This window comes from Propithecus coquereli, unplaced genomic scaffold, assembly GCF_000956105.1.
Source record: "Propithecus coquereli isolate 6110/MARCELLA unplaced genomic scaffold, Pcoq_1.0 Scaffold640, whole genome shotgun sequence".
Lineage (NCBI taxonomy): Eukaryota > Metazoa > Chordata > Mammalia > Primates > Indriidae > Propithecus > Propithecus coquereli.
In genome coordinates this window covers 696,082-719,401 of record NW_012152397.1, presented here as the reverse complement: position 1 = coordinate 719,401, position 23,320 = coordinate 696,082, and the positions used below count along the sequence as shown (strand labels likewise).

Below are 23,320 nucleotides of genomic sequence, written 5' to 3'. Positions count from 1 at the left end.
AAACATAACTCATGATGCTCTAAGATACTTATGAAAAGTGATCTGAATCATGTGTAGGATGTCACCACTGTGATCTGTAAGTAACCTTTGAGTACAGTCTGTTCCCACTTTATCTCCACACCAAAGCCAGAGCAGTATTATTTTATTTTTAATATTTCAATTAGAAAACCTAAAAAATGACCTCAAAAACTATCAGAATTGTTTTCCAAACTCCATTCTCAAACACATGGATTAAAACAACTTCCATAAACTACTGAACTAGTGAAAAACTAAATTTTCATTTTTCATAGATACACACACACACACACACACACACACACATACACACACACACACATACATATATACAAACACACAAGAGAAACAAAGGTAGACTCAAAAAGTTGATTTCTCTGAAGTACTGGGAGTTAGTGGGGGGAAAAAGGTTTGATTTTTCTCCTACTGAAAATGAAAATTAACCTAATTCAAATGAGTTCAAATTTATCCTAAAATGTTCAGGATAGGGAAAATATTATACAGGCTGGGTGTGGTGGCACCTGTAATCCCAGCACTTTGGAGGCCAAGGCAGGAGGATTGTTTGAGGCCAGGAGCTAGAGATCAGCCTGGGCAATGCAGCAAGACCCCATCTTAAAAAAAAAAAATTTTAAACTTAGGCAGTGTAATGCTACACTCCTATAGTCCCAGCTACTTAGGAGGCTGAGGTGGGAGGATCGCTTGAGCCCAAGAGTTCAGGGCTGCAGTGAGCTATTAGTGGGCCACTGCACTCCAGCCTGGGTGACAGAGTGAGACCTTGTCTCTTAAAAAAATTTGAAAATCATAAATGCCCAAATGTGAGGTGGATTTTCCTCAGAAAAACACATCTCTCAGAAAATAAGGATTCAGATTCACTTTGTTTTCAGGTCCTTACAAAGCCATTATTTTATTTTGAACAAAGTATTGCTTGGAAAAGAAAAGTTAGCTTAAAATATCTTTAGTCAAGGCTAGTCTGGGATGCTTATAAGTCACTTGATAAAAAACAGCAGAAAAAAAAGAAGGAAGAAAGCAAAGAATTTACCACAGACTGAGTTATTTATTAATGTAAAGATGACTTCACAGTTTCAATTACTGGATGTCACTGTAAACAAAGCTTTTAAAGAGCACTTTAAAAATGACAGAAAGGTCATTAAAACTAAGGAAAATCTGAGAAACAGTCCCAGCCAAGAGAGAAGGATAAGGAGACATGACTAAATGCAACGTGGTATTCTGGATTGGATCCCGGAACAGAAAGAAAGGACATTAGAGGTAAAAACTAATGTACTCTAAATAAAAAAATGGACTAGTTAATTATAATGAATCGATACTGGTTTATTAACTGTGACAAACGTACCATAGTAATGTAAGATATTAATAATAGGAGAAACTGAGCATGGATTATTTGGGAACTCTATACTATCTATGCAATTTTTCTGTTAATCAAAAACCGTTCTAAAAAGCAAAGTTTAATTTAAAAATTAAAATTTTAAGAATGTTAAAAAGTGGAAGACTGTAGAAATCATGAATCTATATATATATATATATATATATATATATTTAAAGAATGGACCAAGGATTAGGAACCAAAGACAATGATAAATCCAACTGAAAAGAAAAATCAATTTCTAAAGATTACATTATATAATATGTAATTTTAAATGCCTGTATGTATATAAATAACATAAAAGTTCATACAATAAAACTGCTTAAAAATCTTTTTAAATTTTCTCCCTAATAGAATGTCCCACTTTATGTGTCTAGCTGCCCTGTGTCGAGGCATTATATGGTATATGTGGTACACTTACCACATGGGAACCAAGGGATACGGAAAAAGAAGGAAAATTAACATCTGTTCTAAAACTTTGGTTTAGACACAATCATCAAGTAACAACATTCATTCAACAAATATTTACTGAGCACTTACCTGAAAGACACTATTTTAGGCATTTAGAATACACAAAAGACTCCTGCCCTCATGGAGCTTACATTCTAGCTAGGAGAAAAAGGCAGTACACAATAAACACAATAAATAGGTGAACTCTGTATACTATAAGGAAATATGTGCTATGGAAAGAGAAAAACTAGAGCAGGATGAGGGAGATCAGTAGAGTAGTGGTAGGTGGGGAAGTGAGGGGGGCAGGTTGCACTGTTAAATAGGGTAGGTGGTCAGGATAGGCCTCATGAGGCAGAGACATTTCAGCAAAGATTTGAAGAGGGTGAGGGAGTGGGCCATGGATATATCTGGAGGAAGTGCATGACGTTACTTAGTACTATAGTTAAGTCTGTGCCCAGATAATTTCTCTAACAGAAAACACAAAAGTACTTCTATTATCACCACAATATTAGTTAAAGCACTTTGCATTTGGATTCAAATACTTCTACATATGAACACATTCCTTCATACCTTTTTCATTTCATTTTCTAAATTTTCCTCCTCTTGACCTTCCGACAGCCTTCTTCTTAAATCAGCTATTTCCCTCTCTGCAGATTCTCTATACTGTGCCCACTGTGTCCGCTCCTGCTCCAACCTAAGGTGGAACTGGTGTTCATAGTCACGAACTGTTTCTACAAAACATCACCACACATTTCACATCTAAGCATTATAAAAAAAAATTTTCTGGCGCACTAAAAATTTTAAAGTTATATAAAAAGCTTATACCTAATTTTTGGAGAATGTTTAATTCGCTAAAAAAAAAAAGAAACAAAACTAACATTTCTAGTTCATAACGTGTAGAAATAAGGGCTTTAAATCATAAACTCTAATCTTACAATAAACCTGTGCCATGTTTTATGAATGAGGAAACCTTATGAAAGGTTAAATAGTCTGGCCAGTGTTTCATAACCAGAAAGAAGGAGAGGTGGAACTCAAACCCGTGGCCAAATCCAAAATCTATGTTCTAAGACACTACACTATGGCTCCCAAAACAAATAGAACATGTCACCCCATTTCAATTACCTGAAAGTGTGAGAAAAGGGATATATTTCTGGAGTATTTTATTATAACCCAATATTCTAAATTGAGACAAATTCTATAAAGTCTTTATAAAATGGTGTTATCTGTAATATAATCTTAAAACATTATGTAACTGACACTGCCCGTTGCCCATTAACTCCACTCTTTCTTCCTTACTAATAAGACTCCAATTTTGTTTAGGGTGTCAATGTGCCCAATTTAAAAAAAAAATTTTTTTCCACTTTCCCTGGTAATTATGGGTGATCAAATATTTGGTCAACAAAGTGTGAGGAGGATATATGCTGGAGATTTCCAGAAATTTTTTGCTTTTCTGACACAGACTGGAGAAGGAGCAGCTATTTATAAAAACTATCGTCCATGAGGCAAACAAGATGTTGAAAACCATATATGCTAAGGCTGAAGGAACAGAAGGACTGAAGGAGCTGGCACTGCTAACATCATGGAACCACTGTCACCAGTCCTAGATTACCTACCCCCGGAACTTTGTGTTCTGTGAGCAAATGAAGCCCTATCTGGGTAAGCTGCTATAGCCAGGTTTGTTACATGAGGCCCAGAGTAATGCCTAGGTGATAGCTACACACTCACACATAGGGCTGGCTTTACCTGCCTTTTCACAACGAACACTAAAGCAAAAAGCATACAAATACAAACACAGGGTGAAAAAAAGTCATCACTACTTCATATTTAGAATATTGACTAAACTAATTCCAGGAACCCAAAGATTCGGGGGGCAACATCACTTCATAATCATCATCACCTCGGAAATGTGGGGAGCAATTATCACTAGTGCCAAAAGGAGACAGAGACGAAACTATTTTTCCTCCTTTAGACCAAGGGTCACAAGCTGGCAGCCCATAAAGCCCATTCTAGCCCATAGGCCATTCTACCCCATAGACTGCAGTGAAGATTTCACATACAAATTTTTCTTAAAAATCTACAATATGGCAACACTAGACTGGAAGGACAATAATGAGCTGGAGCTAATCGGTGTTAACAGTCACTTTACCCTTTGGATGGCAGCTCCCTCCAGTCCAGCACATTCCCTGTGCCCAACAGCTTTATTTGTTGACATTACTAGCCTGACTCCTATCACAAATCCACTTTTACGCCCTGCTTTAAACCTTAGGATGAACTATAGTTCCTCATTTAATGTATTATCACTAGAACACTCTTACTATCACTCTCCATTATTGAATTTGTTAAAGATACAGATGATATACCCATAAACCCATCTAGAACATCAATGACTTTCCTTTTATCTGATAGTACATCTTGATGATGATAGTATAATACATAAAGCCACAAATCCAACTCAGGATATATTTTAAGATCCTCTGAAAATATTCTCCATCATCAGAATCAGATATCTTAGAAAATCATAAAACTGATCTTTGTCTTTACCTTTCATAACAGCCTGAAGTGAAGCAACTTCTTCTCTCCACTGTCTTTTCACTTCATCTATAGCTTCTTGCTTGGTATTCTCAGACACTGTGGCAATAGCCTTAATATTCTCCATCTCTGCTTGAGCTTCCCACAGCTGTGTCCGAAGGTGTCCCAAATCATCTTGTGCAGCTTGTAACACTGCATTTTGCCTCTTCAGATCCTCTGGGAAAAAAGTTAAAGACTTGCCATGAATGAGGGGTTCACTTTTACCAAGCTGATACTCTAATAAAGGAACCAGACATTAAATTTTTAAATGTTAACATACAAAATGACACCCTTTTAATAGAGGTGAGACTTAAGGTATGCTGAGTATCACAAATTAATTACTATTACGTAACAATACAGTGGTTAACATCATGGTTTTAGAGCTAAATCTAGGCTCTTCCACCCACTGGCTAAATGACCTTGGTCAAGTTATTTAATATCTCTCTGGCCTAAATTTCCACATCTGCACAATGGGGATTAAAAACATCCACCTCACAGCGTTGCTGTAATGATAATTTATTGGAAATGCTATTTAGTACAGTAGCTCTCACAAAGTAAACATTCAAGAAATGCTTAATAAAAGAAAAAAGAAAGCCAGAGCTCAGGGCAGTTACAAGATCCAGGTTCTTTTAATTTAGGATTAATTTATCCTTACCATCTCTTAAATACTAAATTGATGTGATGTGCCTGCTACATGATTTAAGTTTGGACAAACTGATCTCCAAAAAAGAGGAATCTATCAACAGTATATAGGGGTGTGTACCTTTTTTCCATCTACTTACCAACAGACACCATTTTCCATCTTTTTGAAATTGTGTCAACTTTACAGGTAGAAAATAGTCATCATTGTAATCTACATTTCCTCATTGATAAGGAGTACATTTATTAACACGTTTATTAGTGACCAGTATTTCCTTTTTGGTGACATCCTTGACATTTCTTTCTAAGAATTGTTCTCCTGATTTGGAAAAGCATTTTGTAGATTCTGGATATTAGGCCAGGCGCGGTGGCTCACACCTGTAATCCCTAGCACTCTGGGAGGCCGAGGCGGGCAGATTGTTTGAGCTCAGGAGTTCAAGACCAGTATGAGGAAGAGCAAGACCCTGTCTCTACTAAAAATAGAAAGAAATTAGCTGGACAACTAAAAATATATAGAAAAAATTAGCCGGGCATGGTGGCCCAGCTACTTGGGAGGCTGAGGCTGGAGGACCGCTTGAGCCCAGGAGTTTGAGGTTGCTGTGAGCTAGGCTGATGCCATGACACTCTAGCCAAGGCAACAGAGTGAGACTCTGTCTCAAAAGAAAGAAAAGGACTTTTAAAAGTGGTGAAGACATTCATTGTTATCAGACAATCACAGGAATTAATGATTTGGTAGTGTAAGTCACAAAGAGAAACACCTAGTCATGCTAATTTTAAGCAAGGTCATTTCAGAAATCTTTACTCTCTCAATATTAGTTTCCCACAACCATCGAAATATTTTGAAATGCAAGCCAGAGATAGTTATAAAAACATTAATTACAGAAAGTAATTATCTGAAGTATTTTAAAGATGGATATCTAGGAAGTCAGGGTAGGCATGTGACTAGAATTGACCCAGAAACTGAGTATAAACATGTGAAAAGTGTGTGAAAACTCTATAGTCTGAGTGTTAAACTCTTTCATAAAATGTAAAAATAAGAAAGAGGGTTACTTCTGGGGAACTTTATTCATTTCTGGGAACTACAATTTTATCAAGGCTCAAGTTTATGTACTTAACACCTCCTCATGACAATTATCCCTGGTACTTTTTGATTTATTGCCGATTACCCACAGGTATTCACTACCATGTTGTCATTATAAATAGAAAATTGTAAACCGATACCAAATATAAGTATCAATTGTTGGCACTTAAAAGTGGCAGAGAGCCCAGTGGAAGACTTGGTTAAGACTGACATATATATGAATTATGAATATATTGCATATTTTATATATGAATATAATTTCTGCATATATATAAAATCCAGGAGACAAAGAGAAGTTTAAAAAAGTTAGACTGTATAGTAGTAAAGTCTGAGCCTTAAAAAAAAACCCACTATACAACATACACACGTAACAGAATTCAATGTATACCCCCTAAGTCTATTAAAATTTAAGCAAAAACTAAAACACAAGAGAAATAAATAAACTTAGAAAAACTTAATTTTTTGTAGCAAAGCATTTCAAACATTTACCAATAGAAGTTATTTATTTATTCCTTTTAATTCTATATATGTAAATATAAAAGTTTTCAAACATACTCAAAACCTGACAATATGATATAAAAATCCTTCATATACTTTTCACCAAGATTGAAGAGTTATTCAAGATTTTGCTATATTTATTTCAACTATCCTTTTTCTTTGCTACGGTATTTTAAAGTAAGCACCAGAAATATTACATCATCTAACACACTACACGTGCATCTCTAAAAGTAGGAATATTTTCTTATGTAAACACAGTGCCATTGTCACACAAGACAAAATTAACATTTGACTGATATCTAATATCAAATCTCTGGTAAAATTTCCAAAAAAAGTCTTTCTGAAGATTTTAATTAGTATCAAAACAAGATTCAGACAACTCACTAGGTTATTACTTAACACTTCATAAACTATTTCAAGTATAGCAACAACTATAAAGAATTAACACTGGGAGGCCGAGGCGGGCAGATTGTTTGAGCTCAGGAGCTTGAGACCAGCCTGAGCAAGAGCGAGACCTCGTCTCTATTGAAAAAAAAAAAAAAGAAAGAAATTAGCTGGACAACGAAAAACATACAGAAAAAATTAGCCGGGCATGGTGGCGCATGCCTGTAGTCCCAGCTACTCGGGAGGCTGAGGCAGGAGGATCGCTTGAGCCCAGGAGTTTGAGGTTGCTGTGAGCTAGGCTGACGCCACGGCACTCTTGCCCGGGCAACAGAGTGAGACTCTGTCTCAAAAAAAAAAAAAAAAAAAGAATTAACAGATACCTATCACCTAGATTCATTAATTTTTAATATTTTGCTACATCTCCTTCAATTTCGTTTTAACTTAAGGAAAACATCACAAATACACTATCTTCCTCCGAAGTAACAACTATCAGAAGTTTAGCTTTATCATTACACTGCATATTTTTCACCTTTACTCTGTGATGCAGTTTTAAAATCTTAATGTTTTCATGGCATAAAATTACCCCTCAAGATTGTTGATTTTTCATATACATAACTACCTCACTTTCTTAACTGCAATACCACAGTATCAATATATCATTTATTATGTTGACAGGTACTCAGGTATGAAGGTGAAATCTAGTTTTTCTATGCAGATGTTGTTGTTGTTCTATGTCTATTATCCCAAACTTTTCCCATTTTGACAACACTATCTTTATCATCTATCAAATTTCCACATTTCTGAAGGACTGATTCTGGGAACTTTATTCTATAAAATTATCTATTTGTCTATTCTCATGCCAACACTATGTATACTGTCTAAATTAACACAATATTATTTATACTACCTTGTCTACTCTTCTGTATGTTTAAAATATTAATATTACATAATTAAAAGTTTAATAAAATACCATTATAATTTTGAATAAGGTAGGGAAACTTGCCCTAGTAGATATAGTAGATATCAAAAGTTATTATAAGCTTTATGTATCCACCAGCCAGCTTCAGCAACCATTCACCCCTGTCAAATCTCCCCCATCCATCTGTATGCACTCCACATATACTGAGGTAAGTCTGAGACATAGACACATGCACTGCCTAATGACGTTTCAGTCAACAACAGACAGTACATGCAACAGTGGTTCCGTAAGATTATAATGAAACTGAAAAATTTCTATCACTTAGTCAAATCTAGCTATTGTAATGTCACAGTGCAACACATTATCTTTTCTATGTTTAGATTATGTTAAGATACACAAATACTTACCATTGTGTTACAAATGCCCACAGTATTTAGTACAGTAACATGCTGTACAGGTTTGGAGCCTAGGAGCTCCATATAACCTACTACACATCTATGTTTGTGTCAGTAAACTCCAAGATGTCCACACAAGGACAAAATCGTCTAACAATGCATTTCTCAAGAATATATCCCCATCACTTTTTTTTTTTTTTTTTCGAGACAGAGTCTCACTCTGTTGCCCAGGCTCGAGTGCCATGGCATCAACCTAGATCACAGCAACCTCAGACTCCTGGGCTCAAGCAATCCTTCTGCCTCAGCCTCCTGAGTAGCTGGGACTACAGGCATGCGCCACCATGCCCAGCTATTTCGAAAGACTTTCTCTTAGCTTTTTTTTTTTTTTTCGAGACAGAGTCTCACTCTGTTGCCCAGGCTCGAGTGCCATGGCATCAACCTAGATCACAGCAACCTCATACTCCTGGGCTCAAGTGATCCTTCTGCCTCAGCCTCCTGAGTAGCTGGGACTACAGGCATGCGCCACCATGCCCAGCTAATTTTTTCTATATATTCTTAGTTGTCCAGCCAATTTCTTTGTATTTTTAGTAGAGACAGGGTCTCGCTCTTGCTCAGGCTGGTCTCGAACTCCTGAGCTCAAACGATCCTCCCGCCTCGGCCTCCCAGAGTGCTAGGATTACAGGCATGGGCCACCACGCCCGGCCTATCCCCATCATTAAGTGATGCATGACTATATATTTTTATTAATAAACTTTATTTTTTGAGCAGTTTGAGGTTCACAACAAAATTTAACAGAAAGTACAAAGATTCTCCATATATCCCATGCCCCTACACACCCACAAACTCCCCTAGTACAGATATCCTGCACTACAATGGTACACTGGTTACAAGTGATGAACCTATACTGTCACATTATTATCACCCTGTCCATAATTAACACCAGGGTTCATTCTTGGTGTTGTACATTCTATGAGTTTTGACAAACGTATAATGACATGTTTCCACCAATGTAGTATCAAACAGAATAGTTTCACATCCTAAAAATCCTCTGCAATCTGTATATTCATCCCTCTCTTCCTCCTACCCCTGGTAACCACTGACATTTTTACTACCTTCATAGTTTTATCTTTCCCAGAATGTCATACACTTGGAATAAAATAGTATGGGGGCCTTTCCAAATCGCCCTCTTTCACTTAGTAATATGCATTTAAAGATCCTCCATGTCTGTTAATGGTTTGATAGCTCATTTCTTTATGACACGGAATATTCCACCGTCTGGATATACTACAGCTTATTTATCCATTCACCTACTAAAGGACATTTTGGTCGCTTCCAAGTTGTGAGAATTAATGAATAAAGCTGCTATAAACATCTTTGTGCAGGTTTTTGTGTGGACATAGGTTTTCAAGTCATTTAAGTACATGTTATACCAAGAAGCATGACTGCTGAATCAAATGCTAAGAGTATGTTTAGTCCTGTAAGAAACTGCCAAGCTGTCAAAGGGGCTATTATCATTTTGCATTCCCATTAGCAACGAATGAGTGTTCCTGTTGTTCCACATCCTCATCAGCATTTGCTGTTTTCAACATGTTGGAGTTTGGGCATTCTAATAGGTGTGAGGTGGCATCTTGTTTTAATCTGAAATTCCCTAAGGACCTATGATACTGAACATCTTTTCACAGCTTACTTGCCATCTGCATATATTCTTTGCTGAGGTGTTTGCCCAGGTCTTTTTCTAATCGGCAGATTGTTTCTTTTTATTGTGAAGAAGCTTTTTACTTGATATAATCCCATTTGTCTATGTTTGCCCTGGTTGCCTGTACTTTCGAGATCTTACACAAAAAATCTTTGCCCAGACCAATGTCCTGGAGCATTTTCCCCATCTTTTCTTCTAGTAGTTTCATAGTTTCAGATCCTAAGTTTAAGTCTTTAATCCGCTTTGTGTGTATGGTGAGAGATAGGGGTCTAGTGTCACTCTTCTGCATATAGTTACCCAGTTTTCCCAGCTCCATTTATTAAAGAGACTCTCCCCTTTCCCCATGGTGTTCTTGGAACCTTTGTTTAAGATGAGTAACTGTATCCACACATTTATGCTGTAAATGTGTGGATTTATATCTGGGTTCTTTATTCTGTTCCATTGGTCTATCTATTCTTATGCCAGTACTATGCCAATTTAGTTACCATACCTTTGTAGTATATTTTGATGTCAGGTAGTGTGATGCCTCTAGCTTTGTAATTTTTGCTCAAGATTCCTTTGGCTATTTCTGGTCTATATATACACCTGTGTGTGTGTGTGTGTGTGTGTGTGTGTGTGTGTGTGTATACAGATATATCCAAATCTTAGAATTTTTTTTTCTATTTCTCTGAAGAATGACAATGGCATTTTTTTTTAAATAAAAATTTATTTTGACACAATCCTGGAGGCTGAAAGTCCAAGATCAAGGTATAGGCAGGGATGGTTTTTTTCCGAGCTCCCTTTAGCTTGTCGATGGCTGTCTTCTCTCTGTGTCTTCATGTTGCCTCTCCCCTATATGTGTCTGTGTTTAAATTTCCTCTTCTTGTAAGAACATCAGTCATATTGGATTAGGGACCAACCTAATGACTTTAACTTAATGACCTCTGCATAGACCCTGTCTCCAAATACAGTCACATTTTGAAGTACTAGGGGTTAGAATTTCAGCATATGAATTTGGGTGGGAGACAGAGGTTAGCCCATAACACTCCACTTACAAATAAGTTGCAGAGCAGAACATGACTTTGTCAGGTCTCAGTTTTTCTGACTGCTCATTCAGGGCACATACCTCAATGTAGTGGACTCTTGCTTAAGTCCCAGTGACATTCATTTAATACCTTTTTAAAAAAACTAACTTTTAAAAATGTATTAACATAGTGGTTGAAGCACAAGCTTTGGAATAAATAGTCTCTGCCACACACTGACTTGTGACCTTGCCAAGTTACTTGACTCATCAAGGGCCTCAGTTTATTCATACGGAAAATGGTGATGGTATTTTCTAGAGCTTGACACAAGGTTAGCAAGAGTGGCACTGTCTCACAATGCCCTATTAAAGGAGACAAGAAAATGACCAGGAGATGCAGACCACAGTAATGTGTTGGTAAGATATTGGTTTTCCTTGAGGGAGTTTTCAGGAAAAGTTTCAGCATGAATTCAGTATCTTTTATTGAAGAAGAAAGACGACTATATTACAAGACTTACTAAAATAAAAAAAGTTTGGCACTGAACATGATATGCTCAAGTTATTTGGGAAGGTCATTTATGTGGAGCACCTCATTTCATGACAAAGCCACATAAATGGACTATTCCATTCTGGGTGAAGTTAGAGTGTTCCAAGAACTACTCTCTGTTGTCAATACAGAAAGACTGATGTAATTAGGAAAGGAGAGAAATGGATTTTTTCTGACTTCAAGGATTTAAAAAGACTGACTCAGAAATGCAGTAGTTTATGATTTTTAGAAAGCAAAGTGTTTCCACTGTATATGTTATTTAATAAGATTTAATGAATTATGGAAAATATGTGATATCAAATTATGTTTGACTTAATTTGTGATGTTTACAGTATCTTCATGACTTTTAGAGGAAGTTTATAAAGGGAAATACTAAAAATATAAAAAAGTTTCTCAATAGTATTACTCATAGCTTTCAGTAATTCACTATTTATAACATGCTTAACATGATTTTTTCTGTTTAAAAATTAGATATTTAGGCAAGTATAAAAATACAAAATAATTTTTAGTATTTTCCTTGTTTCCTTTCACGAGCTCAGAATTCTTCAAATTTTATTTTAGTTAAATTTTGTTTGTTTTTTTTTACTTGTGTTTTCCTAGTGTCACAGAGAAAGCTTTATTTACTCACTAACCATTAAGTATGATTTTATTTTCACTTTTTTTGGTATATTGACGTCATTCTTTCTATTTTTAGCTTGCAATATTATTTTTAACCAGTAGGAATATGATGTGTTACCAAATGTTTTTACTACCTGTATAGAAATGATTACATGTATTTTTCATATATAAATCAACTTTGCATCTCTGAAATAAATCCAAATTGTTCATAATATATTATTCTTTATACATTTTGCTGGATTTTATTTATCTTTTGTTATGTTTGCATGTATATTCTTGAACATTGATGTCTTGAAATTTTCTTTTTTTTTTTAATTCAGGATATTATGGGGGTATGAACATTTTGGTTACATGAAATGCATTTGTCTGGCTCAAGCCAGGGCCACAAGCATGTCCTTCCCCCATACAGCAATGGCATTTTGATAGGGATTGCACTAAATCTGTAAATTGCTTTGGACAGCATTATCATTTTAACAATATTAATTTTTTTTCTTATGCCCCCCTCCCAATATTAATTGCTCTAATCCATAAGCATGGAATATCTTCCCCATTTTTCTGTCTTCAATTTCTTTCATCAGTGTTTTATAACTCACTTTGTATGAATCTTCCACTTCTTTTATTAAATTGATTCCTATGCATTTTTTCATATTCTTTGTAGCTTTTGTAAATGGGATTGCTTTCCTAATTTCTCTTTCAGAATGTTTGCTGCTGGCATATACAAATTCTACTGATTTTTCTATGAAGATTTTGTATCCTGTAATTTTACTGAATTCATTTATCAGTTCTAATAGTTTTTTGGTAGAATCTTTTTTAGGTTTTCCTAAGTACACGATCATGTCATCTGCTAACAAGGCCAATTTGCCTTCTTCCTTTTCAGTTTGGATACCCTTTACTTCTTTATCTTGTGTAACTGCTCTGACCAGGATTTCCAAGTACTACATAGAATAAAAGTGGTGAAAGTGGGCATTCTTGTCTTCTTCTAGAACTTATAGGAAAGCCCTTTAATTTTTCCCCATTCATTAAGATGTTCGATTGTAGGTTTGTCATATATGGCCTTCATTTTGTTCAGGCATGTTCCTTCCACATGCAGTTTATTGAGGGTTTTTAATCATAAAAGGATATTGAAGGTTTTTGGTTGAATGCTTATTTGTTATCCAAATAATCATATGGTTTTTGTGCTTTGTTCTGTTGATGAGATGTATCACATTTATTCATTTGTGTATGTTGAACCATCCTTCCATTTCTGGGATAAACCTCACTTGATCATGGTCACTGACCTTTTTGATGTGTTTTTTTAATTTGACTTGCTAGTGTTTTGTTGAGAATTTTGGAATCTATGTTCATCAGGGATATTGGCCTACAGTTTTATTGGAAGGTTTTAAATTATGGCTTCATTCTCATTATTATTGGTTTATTGAGGTTTTCTACTTCTTCATGGTTACATCTTGGTAGGTTGTATGTGTCCAAGAATTTATCAATTTCTTCTAGGTCTTCCTTTTATTTCTTTTTTTTTTTAAGAGATGGGGTCTCACTATGTTGCCCAGGCTGATCTGGAACACCTGTTCTCTCAAGTGATCCTCCTGCCTCAGCTAAGTAGCCAGGATTACAGGTATGTGCCACTGCACCCAGCTCTTTTAGGTCTTCCAATTTGTTGATGTACAGTTGTTCATAATAGTATCTAATGATTCGTTTATTTCTGTGGTCTCAGTTGTCATGTCTCCTTTTTTGTTTACTTATTTGGGTCTTTTTTCTTTTTTTCTTAGTCTAGCCAAAGACTTATCAATTTTATCTTTTACGAGACACCTGCTTTTCATTTTGTTGATCTTCTGTGGGTTTTCATTTCTTTCTGCTCTGATCTTTATTCTTTCTTTTCTTGTACTAATTTTGGATTTGGTTTGTTTTTGCTTTTCTAGTTCTTTGAGATGCATCGTTAGGTAATTAAGTCAAGTTTTTATTGCTATAAACTTCCCTATTAGTACTGCTTTTGCTTTATCCCATATTTTTTATGTTATAGTCCATTTCCAGTCAATTCTTACTTCTTAGTTCTTCTTAATTCTTCATTGACCCATTGGTAGCTCAAGAACACGTTGTTAAAATTCCGTAAGTTTCTAAAGTTTCCAAGGTTCCTCTTGTTATTTCTAGTTTTATTTCATTGTTGTCAGAAAATGTACTTAATATTTCTACTTTGTTCATTTTATTCAGACTTGTTTTGTGCCCTAAGATATGGTCTATTCTAGAAAACATTCTATGTGTGAAGAAAATAATGTGCATTCTGCCAGGGTTGGGTGAAATGTTCTATTACATAAATGTTAGTTACACCTATTAAGTCAAGTGTGTAGTTTAACTCCGATTCTTTGTTGATTTTCTGTCTGGATGGTCTTTTACTGAAAATGGGGTGTTAAAGTCCCCTACTATTATTGTATTGCTCTCTATCCCTTTAGATCTATTAAGGTTGCTTTGTATACTTAGGAACTCCAGGGTCGGGTGCATAGATAGTTTTAACTGTTTTATCCTCTTGCTGAATTGACCCCTTTATCATTATATAATGACCTCCTTTGACTTTTATTAGTCTTTGATTTGTGGTCTACTTAATCTGATATAAGTATAGCTACTCTTGCTCTGTTTTGGTTTCCAATTGCATCTTTTCCCATCCTTTCAGTATATGTGTGTCTTTATAGCTGAAGTAGGTTTCTTGTAGACAACATATATTGATCTTTTTTTTTTTAATCCATTCAGCCACTTTGTCCCTTTATGGAGAATTGAGTCCATTCACATTCACTATTATTGATAAGGATTTACTAATACCATTTTGTTCCTTATTTTCTGGTTGTTTTGAGACTCTTCTCTTTCTTCCTTTGTAGTTAAGTGAATACCTCTGGCAATAAGTTTAAATTTGTTCCTTTTTATTTTTAGTGAGGCTATTATAGGTGTTTTGCCCTGTGATTACCATGAGGCTTATAAAAAACATCCTAGAGATATAACATTTTAAAGACATGATAACTTATGTTAGATCACAAAGAATAGACGCATAAACAAAACAAAAAAACCTTCTACACTTTAACTTCACCCCCGTTTTGACTTTTAGACTTGATGTATGTATTTTTATATTACCTATATCTTAACAGGTTGCTGTAGCTATTAATGTTTTTGATAGAGTTTGTCTTCTGGGATTCATACTAGAGGTATGAGTGGACTGCACACCACCATTACAGTATTAGAATAGTCTGGGTTTGTCCATATACTTAATTCTACCAGTGGGTGTTATATCTTGAAATATTTGGGGTAGGGCATGTTAGGTTTTTTTTTTTTTAATTTCAGATTAAACAACTCCTTTTAGCATTTCTTGTAAGACATATCTGGTCATGATGATTTCTCTCAGCATTTGTCTGGGAAAGACATTATCTCTCCTTCATATCTGAAAGATAATTTTGCACTGTATCATATTCTTATATGGCAGGTTTTCTTTTTTTTTCTTTCAGCACTTTGGAAATATCATTCCACTCCCTTCTGGCCTATACAGTTTCCATTGAGAAGTCTATTGCCAGATCAATTGGAGCTCCTTTAGAATTATTTGCTTCTTTTCTCTTGCTGCTTTTAGGATTCTCTGTTGGTCCTTAACCTTTTAGAGTTTCATTGTTGTATGCCTTGGGGCAGTCTAATTTGGGTCAAATCTGTTTGGTGTTCTCTGACCTTCCTATGCCTGGATATTTATATCTTCCTTAAGTTTCAGGATGTTTTGTTTTTTCTTAAATAAGCTTTCTACCCTTTGCTCTTGCTCAACTACCTCTTGGACACCAATAATTATTAGGTCTCCTGCCAGGGAAACCAAGATGGTGGGGGAAACTGGTTGTTCACCTCGATCTCTCTTTTTCCAGTGTAAAAACAGTGAGCTGAGGGAAAATTTTCCATGCACTTGATGCCAGACAGGAGAGGAACATTGCAGATGTCAAAGTCTCTCATTGTCTGCTAGGGTTTTTTTACTTCTCTGTGGCCCCAGAAACTGTCTAATCTTCTTATTTGAGTTCTGGGATATTTCCGGTAATAATCTCGGCACTGTATTCAGCTTTGGTTTTCTGTGGGGGAGAGTGAAGCTACCTTGCTTCTACAGTGCCACTCCAGAACCAGAAGTCCTCTAGAGTAACTTATCGTTGCACTTTAGGAGTTTTTTGTATATTTTGGATAATAGTCCTTTATCATATGTGTCTTTTTAAAATATTTTCTCCTAGTCTGTGGCTTATTGTCTGATTCTCTGAACAGCATTTTTCACAGGGCAGAAAAATCGTCATTTTAACAAAGTCCAGCCTATTGCTTTTTTCATGGATTGTACCTTTGGTTTTATATCTACAAAGTCATTGCCATACTCAAGGTCATCTAGTTTTTCTTCTATGTTATATTCTAGATTTATAGTTCCACATTTTAACTTAGATCTATGATTCATTTTGAGTTGATTTTTTTGAAGGGTGTAAGGTCTCTGTTTAGAGTCATTGTTTTGCATATGGATGTCCAGTTGTTCAAGTACCATTTGTTGAAGACTATCTTTTTCACTCTGCTGTATTGTCTTTGTTCCTGAGCAAGAGTGAGACTCCGTTTCTACAAAAAATAGAAAAGCTGGCCGGGTGTAGTGGTGCCTGCCTGTAGTCCCAGCTACTCCAGAGGCTGAGGCAAGAGGATCGCTTGAGCCCAGGAATTAGAGGTTGCAGTGAGCTATGACGCTGCCACTGGACTCTACCGAGGGTGACAGAGCAAGACTTTGTCTCAAAAAAAAAAAAAAAGAAGAGCAGATGAACATATTTATGTGGGTGTATTTCTATTTGTCTATTCTTTCATTAATACCACACTATCTTGATTACTGTAGCTTTATATTTAAAGTCAAGTAGTGTCAGGCCTCAGATTTTCTTCTTTTCCTTCAATATTGAGTTGTCTACTCTGGATCTTTTGCCTCTACAGATAAACTTTTTTTAATTGACAAATAATAATTGTATTTATGGAGTACAACATGGTATTTATATACACACACACACACACACACACACACACACACACACATTGTGGAATGATCAAATTAGTGTAATTAGCATATCCATCACCTGAAATAATTATTTCTTTGTGGTGAGAATATTTAAAATCCTCTTTTATATATTTTAAAATACACATTATTATTAACTATAGTCACCTTGCAATGCAATACAACACCAGAATTTATTTCTCCTATCTAAATGTAACTTTGTATTCATTGACCAATATCTCCCATCTTCCCATCCAGCCCCCTATGTCCCCCCAGCCTCTGGTAACTACCATTCTACTCTAGTTCAACTTTTTCAGATTACACATATAAGTGAGATCACACAGTATTTATCTTTCTGTGCTTGGCTTATTTCACTTAACATAATATCCTCTAGGAACACCTATGTTGTTGCAAATGACAGAATTTCCTGTGTCTTTAAGGCTAAATACTGTATATTCCATTGTATATATATATACCACACTTTTTGTTTTTTGAAACAATCTCACTCTGTGGCCCTGGGCAGAATGCATCATCACAGCTCACTGCAACCTCAAATTCCTGGGCTCCAGTGATCCTCTTGCCCCAGCCTTCCAAGCTCCAGGGACTATAGGCACGTGCCACCATTCTCAGCTAATTTTTCTATATTTTTTGTACAGACAGGGTCTCACTCTTGCTTAGGCAGGTGTCGAACTCTTAAGCTCAAGCCATCCTCCCGCCTTGGCCTTCCAGAGAGCTAGGATTATAGGCATAAGCCACTGCACCCCACCTTACCACATTTTTTAATCCATTCATATGTAGATGGACACTTAGGTTGTTTCCCCATCATGGATATTGTGAATACTGCTGCAACAAAAATGGGAGTGCAGGCATCCTTTAGCATATAGTTTCATTTCCCTTGGGTATACAACCAGCAGGGGGATTGCTAGATCGTATGGGAATTCTACTTTTAGTATTTTGAGGAACCTCCATACTGTTTTCCAAAATGGAATCAGTCTGTCAATTTCCACAAAATAACTTGCTGGGATTGTGACTGCAATTATATGGGGTCTACATATCAACCTGTGAACTGTTAGGTTTGTTCTGGGTGGGAACCCAAAAAGTATGTATAGGACAGAATGCAGTTAATGGAAAACTTAGGCTTGTAAAACAATAGTCACAGGAGTCTGGAGAGTCTGGGGGTTGTAAATCTAACATTCCTATCCCCTCAATAAGGACAAAGCTACTACCCCTCTCCCCTATCTCTGCAGGTGTTGCTCACTCCCCCTGGAAAAAACCCTCTATAAAACCTAAGGCTCTCCTCTCCCTCATGGTGGATGCTCTTTTGGCCACCACCTATCTGCACGCAGGTGCTCAAAATAAATAGCATTTTATTACACATGAGGCTTCGTGTGTCTTCTTCTCAGCTCTGGATCTAACAAACACCGAAACCCGGGAGGGCACACCAGGTTGACACGACCTCTGGGACTCTAGCAGGCAAGGCTTTCAGCTCGGGAAACAGTAGGCAGTGGCAGCTCAACCTGGGCTAACTCCTGAATCCTGCCTTCCTATGAGTCCCTGGGTCACCAGTAAGGTTTCTATAGATCTTTGACTAAATTAAGAAAGGCCTATCTACTGAGTTGATCAAAGAGTCCCCTTGAGCCATTAACCTCCCTTGTCTCTGACGAGGTGGCTTGAAGAAGTCCCAAGCCATGCAGGGGCCTCTAACTTGTCTCTGATCCTGGAGTGTAGGCAGAGCATTCAAGCTCAGCCACCTGGACCCTCCTGAACAAAGCTGAGAGAGAGACACTGGATCAGGACTCGGATCTTCCTTGCTGGCCTCCAAAAATCTATACCCTGAAATATCCTGTTTCTGATGAGTGGGGAGCTCACAAGCTCATTCTCATTTCCCGATCCCTCTCATTCTCATTTACTCCTCTCAATTCGAAAGTCCTACCAACACGCCAGAGGAACCTTGGTCCCTGGGGCCCTCGTTGAGCCCACAGGCTTGTCCTAGGTTACTGGTCTTGACTCAGAAGTCTTACCGGTAAGCCGGAGGACTCTCGGCCCCTGGGGCCTTTGTTGAATACAGGGACACCTGTTCCAACTCGTAGGGCGTTCATCACTCCTGAGCCATTCCCTCCTTCCAGGGACGCCTAGCACTGAGTAGAATAAGCTCCATGTGACCCCTACTCTTCCCAGGAATGTCAAAAACTCTCAGTCTACTCCTCCTAAAACTACCCCTCTGGGATGCCTCCTCCAAAGTCTCAAAACACTAGGTTTCACTGTAATTTCTATCACCACAATGGCAAATGGTCCGAGATTCCCTATGTCCAAATCTTTTTACCCTCCACTCTCACTCTGTACAAGCTGTAATCCGGCTCAAGTCTTCCTACTATACTCCTAACCCTCCCCGATACTGGTCTCCCCAACCAGACAACCCTCAGCCTACCCCCAACCTGCCCTCCTGTCCTCTTCCCAGCCCCCTTACTACCAGCTCTTGTTCTGCTCAAGTCCCAGGACCTGCAGACTCTACCACAAGTGGTTTATACCCACTCAGGTAGGTGGCTGGGGCAGAAGACATCATGCGGGTAACATGTCCCTTTTATTTAACTCAATCTTATGATCCTACCTGGAATGATCTCTACATAAATTCTTTCCTCTACTTTGTCTCCTGAGAAGTAGAGGGTCTAGCTTAATGCTCAGACACACGGTGATAAAATCTACAGACATAATCCTGTCCAACCCATAGGGGACAGTCATGGTCCCTAAAACATACCCATTGTGGTATTATCGAGTAAGAACTCCTGAGGCTGAGGGAACTTTACTCTTCGATATACATTTTATCTCCCAGTCTGCATCTGACATCAAGCACAAGCTCCAAAAATTAGATAAAGGCCCTGAAACCCCACAAAAAAATCTCCTAAACCTGGCCTTTAAGATCTTTAATAACCAAGGTGGGGAGAGGCGAAGGAAAAAGAGAGTGGGAGTGACAACATCAAAAAACAGAAAAATGCTCTTCAAATCGTGGCTGCCCTGCAAAGGAGTTTTTCCAGAGAATCACTCAAAAGGGCCCCAAGGCAAGTAGATGACAAGGCCACACCCTTCTACAGGAACTGAGACCTGCTTCCACTGTAACTCTGGGTCCCTAGAGTAAAATGGACCATGCCCCCTCTGACAAAAGGAGGATACTGGAGGAGCAAGTGACCACTTCCCAAAATGGGAGATCGCACCTACATTATAGGACTGGCTGCCCCAACCCGGAACAGGCATCCTCCATACCCACGGACCCTCTGAAACTACTTCAGTCTGACGGGCACGTCAGGCTTCGTAACGCACTAAACTTCTACACATTGGGATGGCCGAGCCTTTAGGTAACTCTTTGGCACAGGTACAAACACTGGAGCCACGTCCTCTACTCTTCCTAAATTTTCAGGGCCTCTATTTCCCTCTCCCACTCCCATCAGCAGAGTAAAAGGTAAAATACAAACCCACCTCTGTATTCCACACCTTCTCTGTCCACTGGGAGATAAAGTATATGCAGATCCCTTTTCATACTGCCCAATTACTCCCACGGGGAAAAGATCTCATGACTTCCTTCCTCTGACTTACAGAAAAAACTTAACTGAACTCTTACATGCAACTTTTCCTTGGTGTGCTCCGAACTTTTAAACTATAGAATTTTCCGTCTTACTTCACCTAAGATTGTCTGTATGTCTGTTTGTGTGACCACGTATGTCATGTATATGTAATGTTTTACTACCAAAATATGTAAAAGAGCTCTAATTAATTGGCTTAAAGAAAAAGTAAGTGCTTACATCAAATATTTCATTAAAAACAAAATAGAAAGTAACCTGTAAGAGAAAGAGATGTAGAGAGGCAGTAAGTGTAGAAATATATTTTTGGTAAGAAAGAATCTTATATAAAATTTTTTTCTCCTAAAATGACTGGTTCTTTAGGATGGTAAAGTTAGGACCAAACAGTAAGTTTTAGACATGTTTGGTAGATGGTCTGTGCAGGTTGGAAAAAGGTTTACAAAGGAAATTTATGAAGAAATTTAGTATGTGATAAAACAAAATTTTCTTAAAATATTAATTTGCTTTTATTAATATCTGCCCCAAGGCTGTGTGAAATTCCTGAAGTTCTAGTAAGCCTTGATATATATTATCAATAATAATTATATATACTAAATTACATGTCACAAAAATAACCAAATCTTTACATCTATAACCATGGCTATTGTAAAATCTTTACCATCCACGGATGGGGGTTGTTTTGTTCCGACTGTTCTTAAACAACAGTTTATAATCAACTACAGTACAAAATTTGCTTCTTTAAAAAAATGTCATGGAAAAAACTAAAATTTTTATGGTTTTTTATTTAAAACATTATTAATTCTCTTGCTTTACTTTCCAAAGCCATTGAAGCAGTATTAAGTAAATAACAAAGTTATCTCCAGGATTTAAACTATTAAATTCCACCTGGCCTAACCTTATTCTTCCTCTCTAGGCCTAAGGGCTATTACAAAAGAGACAGGCATATAAAATTGTAAAGACTAATTTCAAAAAATAAAATTAATAAGTTCGGTCCTCTTGTCTTTCTCCAGGACCACCCTCACCTGGAGCCTACCTGCCAATAATAAAACTCACTGGACAACTTCTTAAAAGGACTGCAACACTTACAGCCTAAAGACTAGATTTTACTCAAGGATTTCCCAGGACAAACTGGGTCCCCTTCGACCTTTTAAATAATTCTCTCACTACTTCCACCACTACAGGTGAACTTCTGGAAATCCCGTCCGAGAGTCGTCTCTCCAGACTCAAACCTACAGGCCCTCCAAAACCTGCTTCCACCCACGGCGAACTTCCTGAAACTGTAGCACCAGCACAGATACGAGGCACCAATAAAGTGCTGTGATATATATGACTTCTTTTCATACTTTGCCTCATCTTTATACTTCTCATGTCACTCTACGAATGCCGCCACAGCCCAGCTTACATACCAGGCCCCTCAGTCCTTTCCCATGCTGGGAACCCTAATAATGACAACCTTACTTTCCATGCCCCTACTATGGACACTCGATGACATCTCTATCTGCCTACCGTCCAAGAAACCTCTCTACCTTCTCAAAACTATGAGTTCTTACCATGCATGATCTTAAACTCTTAGCTAAGGCCCCTAGTGGCTCTATTTTCAGCTCTCATTTTCAAACCCTATATTCTCCACTATCTAGGTAACATTCATATGGAACCAAATTCAGGCCCTAACTATTTCTCTCCAGTAAAACCCCACCTGCCTCTATTCTAACTTCAAGACCATCCATCTTCAACCCCCTCCCTTTTAATAAATAAACTCCATAAAAAGATCTCTATGCCCCTCTTCAGTGGGAAGTAGCTATAGAAAAAAGATCTCTGCCCATTTTCCCAACATCTGAGTTCATTTTACACAAAAATTTAATTTTAATAGAAAGGGGGGAATGTTAGGGAGGCTTTAAATCTCCCAATTTTCTAATAACAGCTAAAAATCAATTCTGAGCTCTCCCTACTCTTTGCTATTTCTCTCCCAAACCAGCAGGCAACCTGCTGGGACTCTGTTTTCACAAACACCTAAGAGAGCCCAAAAAGGAGATGTAAATCTTTCTCTTTACATTTCACCAGCTCACGTCTTTTAGAATTTGTTTTACAGCCTTAAGGTATTCCTGAGAAGCTCCCCCACAGACAGCAGGGTGGTAAACTCCAAGCCTTTGTTTTCTGCCCAAAACCATCATGGGTAAAAATCATATCCCCTGTGACAGTCCTGACTACATTTCAGAGATAACCAAGTCTCCAGGAACAGAAAAAACAAGGAAACAGTCAGAAAGACAATGACACCCACTTCCCAATCTTTCTAATTTTTAATTTTTACCCTTTTCCCATATGTTACCCTTCCTTTTTACCCTATTTTATAACTTACCTTTAATTTTCCTATATGTATATGATGAAAAGGATGCAATGTTAGGTTTGTTTCAGGTAAAAACCCGAAAAGCATGTATAGGATTGAATGCGGTTAATAGAAAACTTAGGCTTGTAAACCAATAGCCACAGGAGTCTGAAGAGTCTAGGGGTTGTAAATTTAACAGACAGCTGCAGCATTTCTATCCCCTCCCGGC

At 37.3% G+C, this 23,320-nt stretch overlaps 1 protein-coding gene across 2 annotated transcripts in view; it reads right to left on the bottom strand.

The window, feature by feature from the left end:
* RABEP1 (rabaptin, RAB GTPase binding effector protein 1) overlaps positions 1–23,320 on the bottom strand; it is a 119,134-nt gene that overhangs the window by 42,721 nt on the left and 53,093 nt on the right. For both annotated transcript variants that reach the window (XM_012659910.1, XM_012659911.1), the window contains exons 3-4: positions 4,388–4,591; positions 2,417–2,577 (exon numbers count right to left, since the gene is read on the bottom strand). In XM_012659910.1, coding sequence (XP_012515364.1) covers positions 2,417–2,577; positions 4,388–4,591 — 365 coding nt within the window. The remainder of the gene's footprint in view (positions 1–2,416; positions 2,578–4,387; positions 4,592–23,320) is intronic.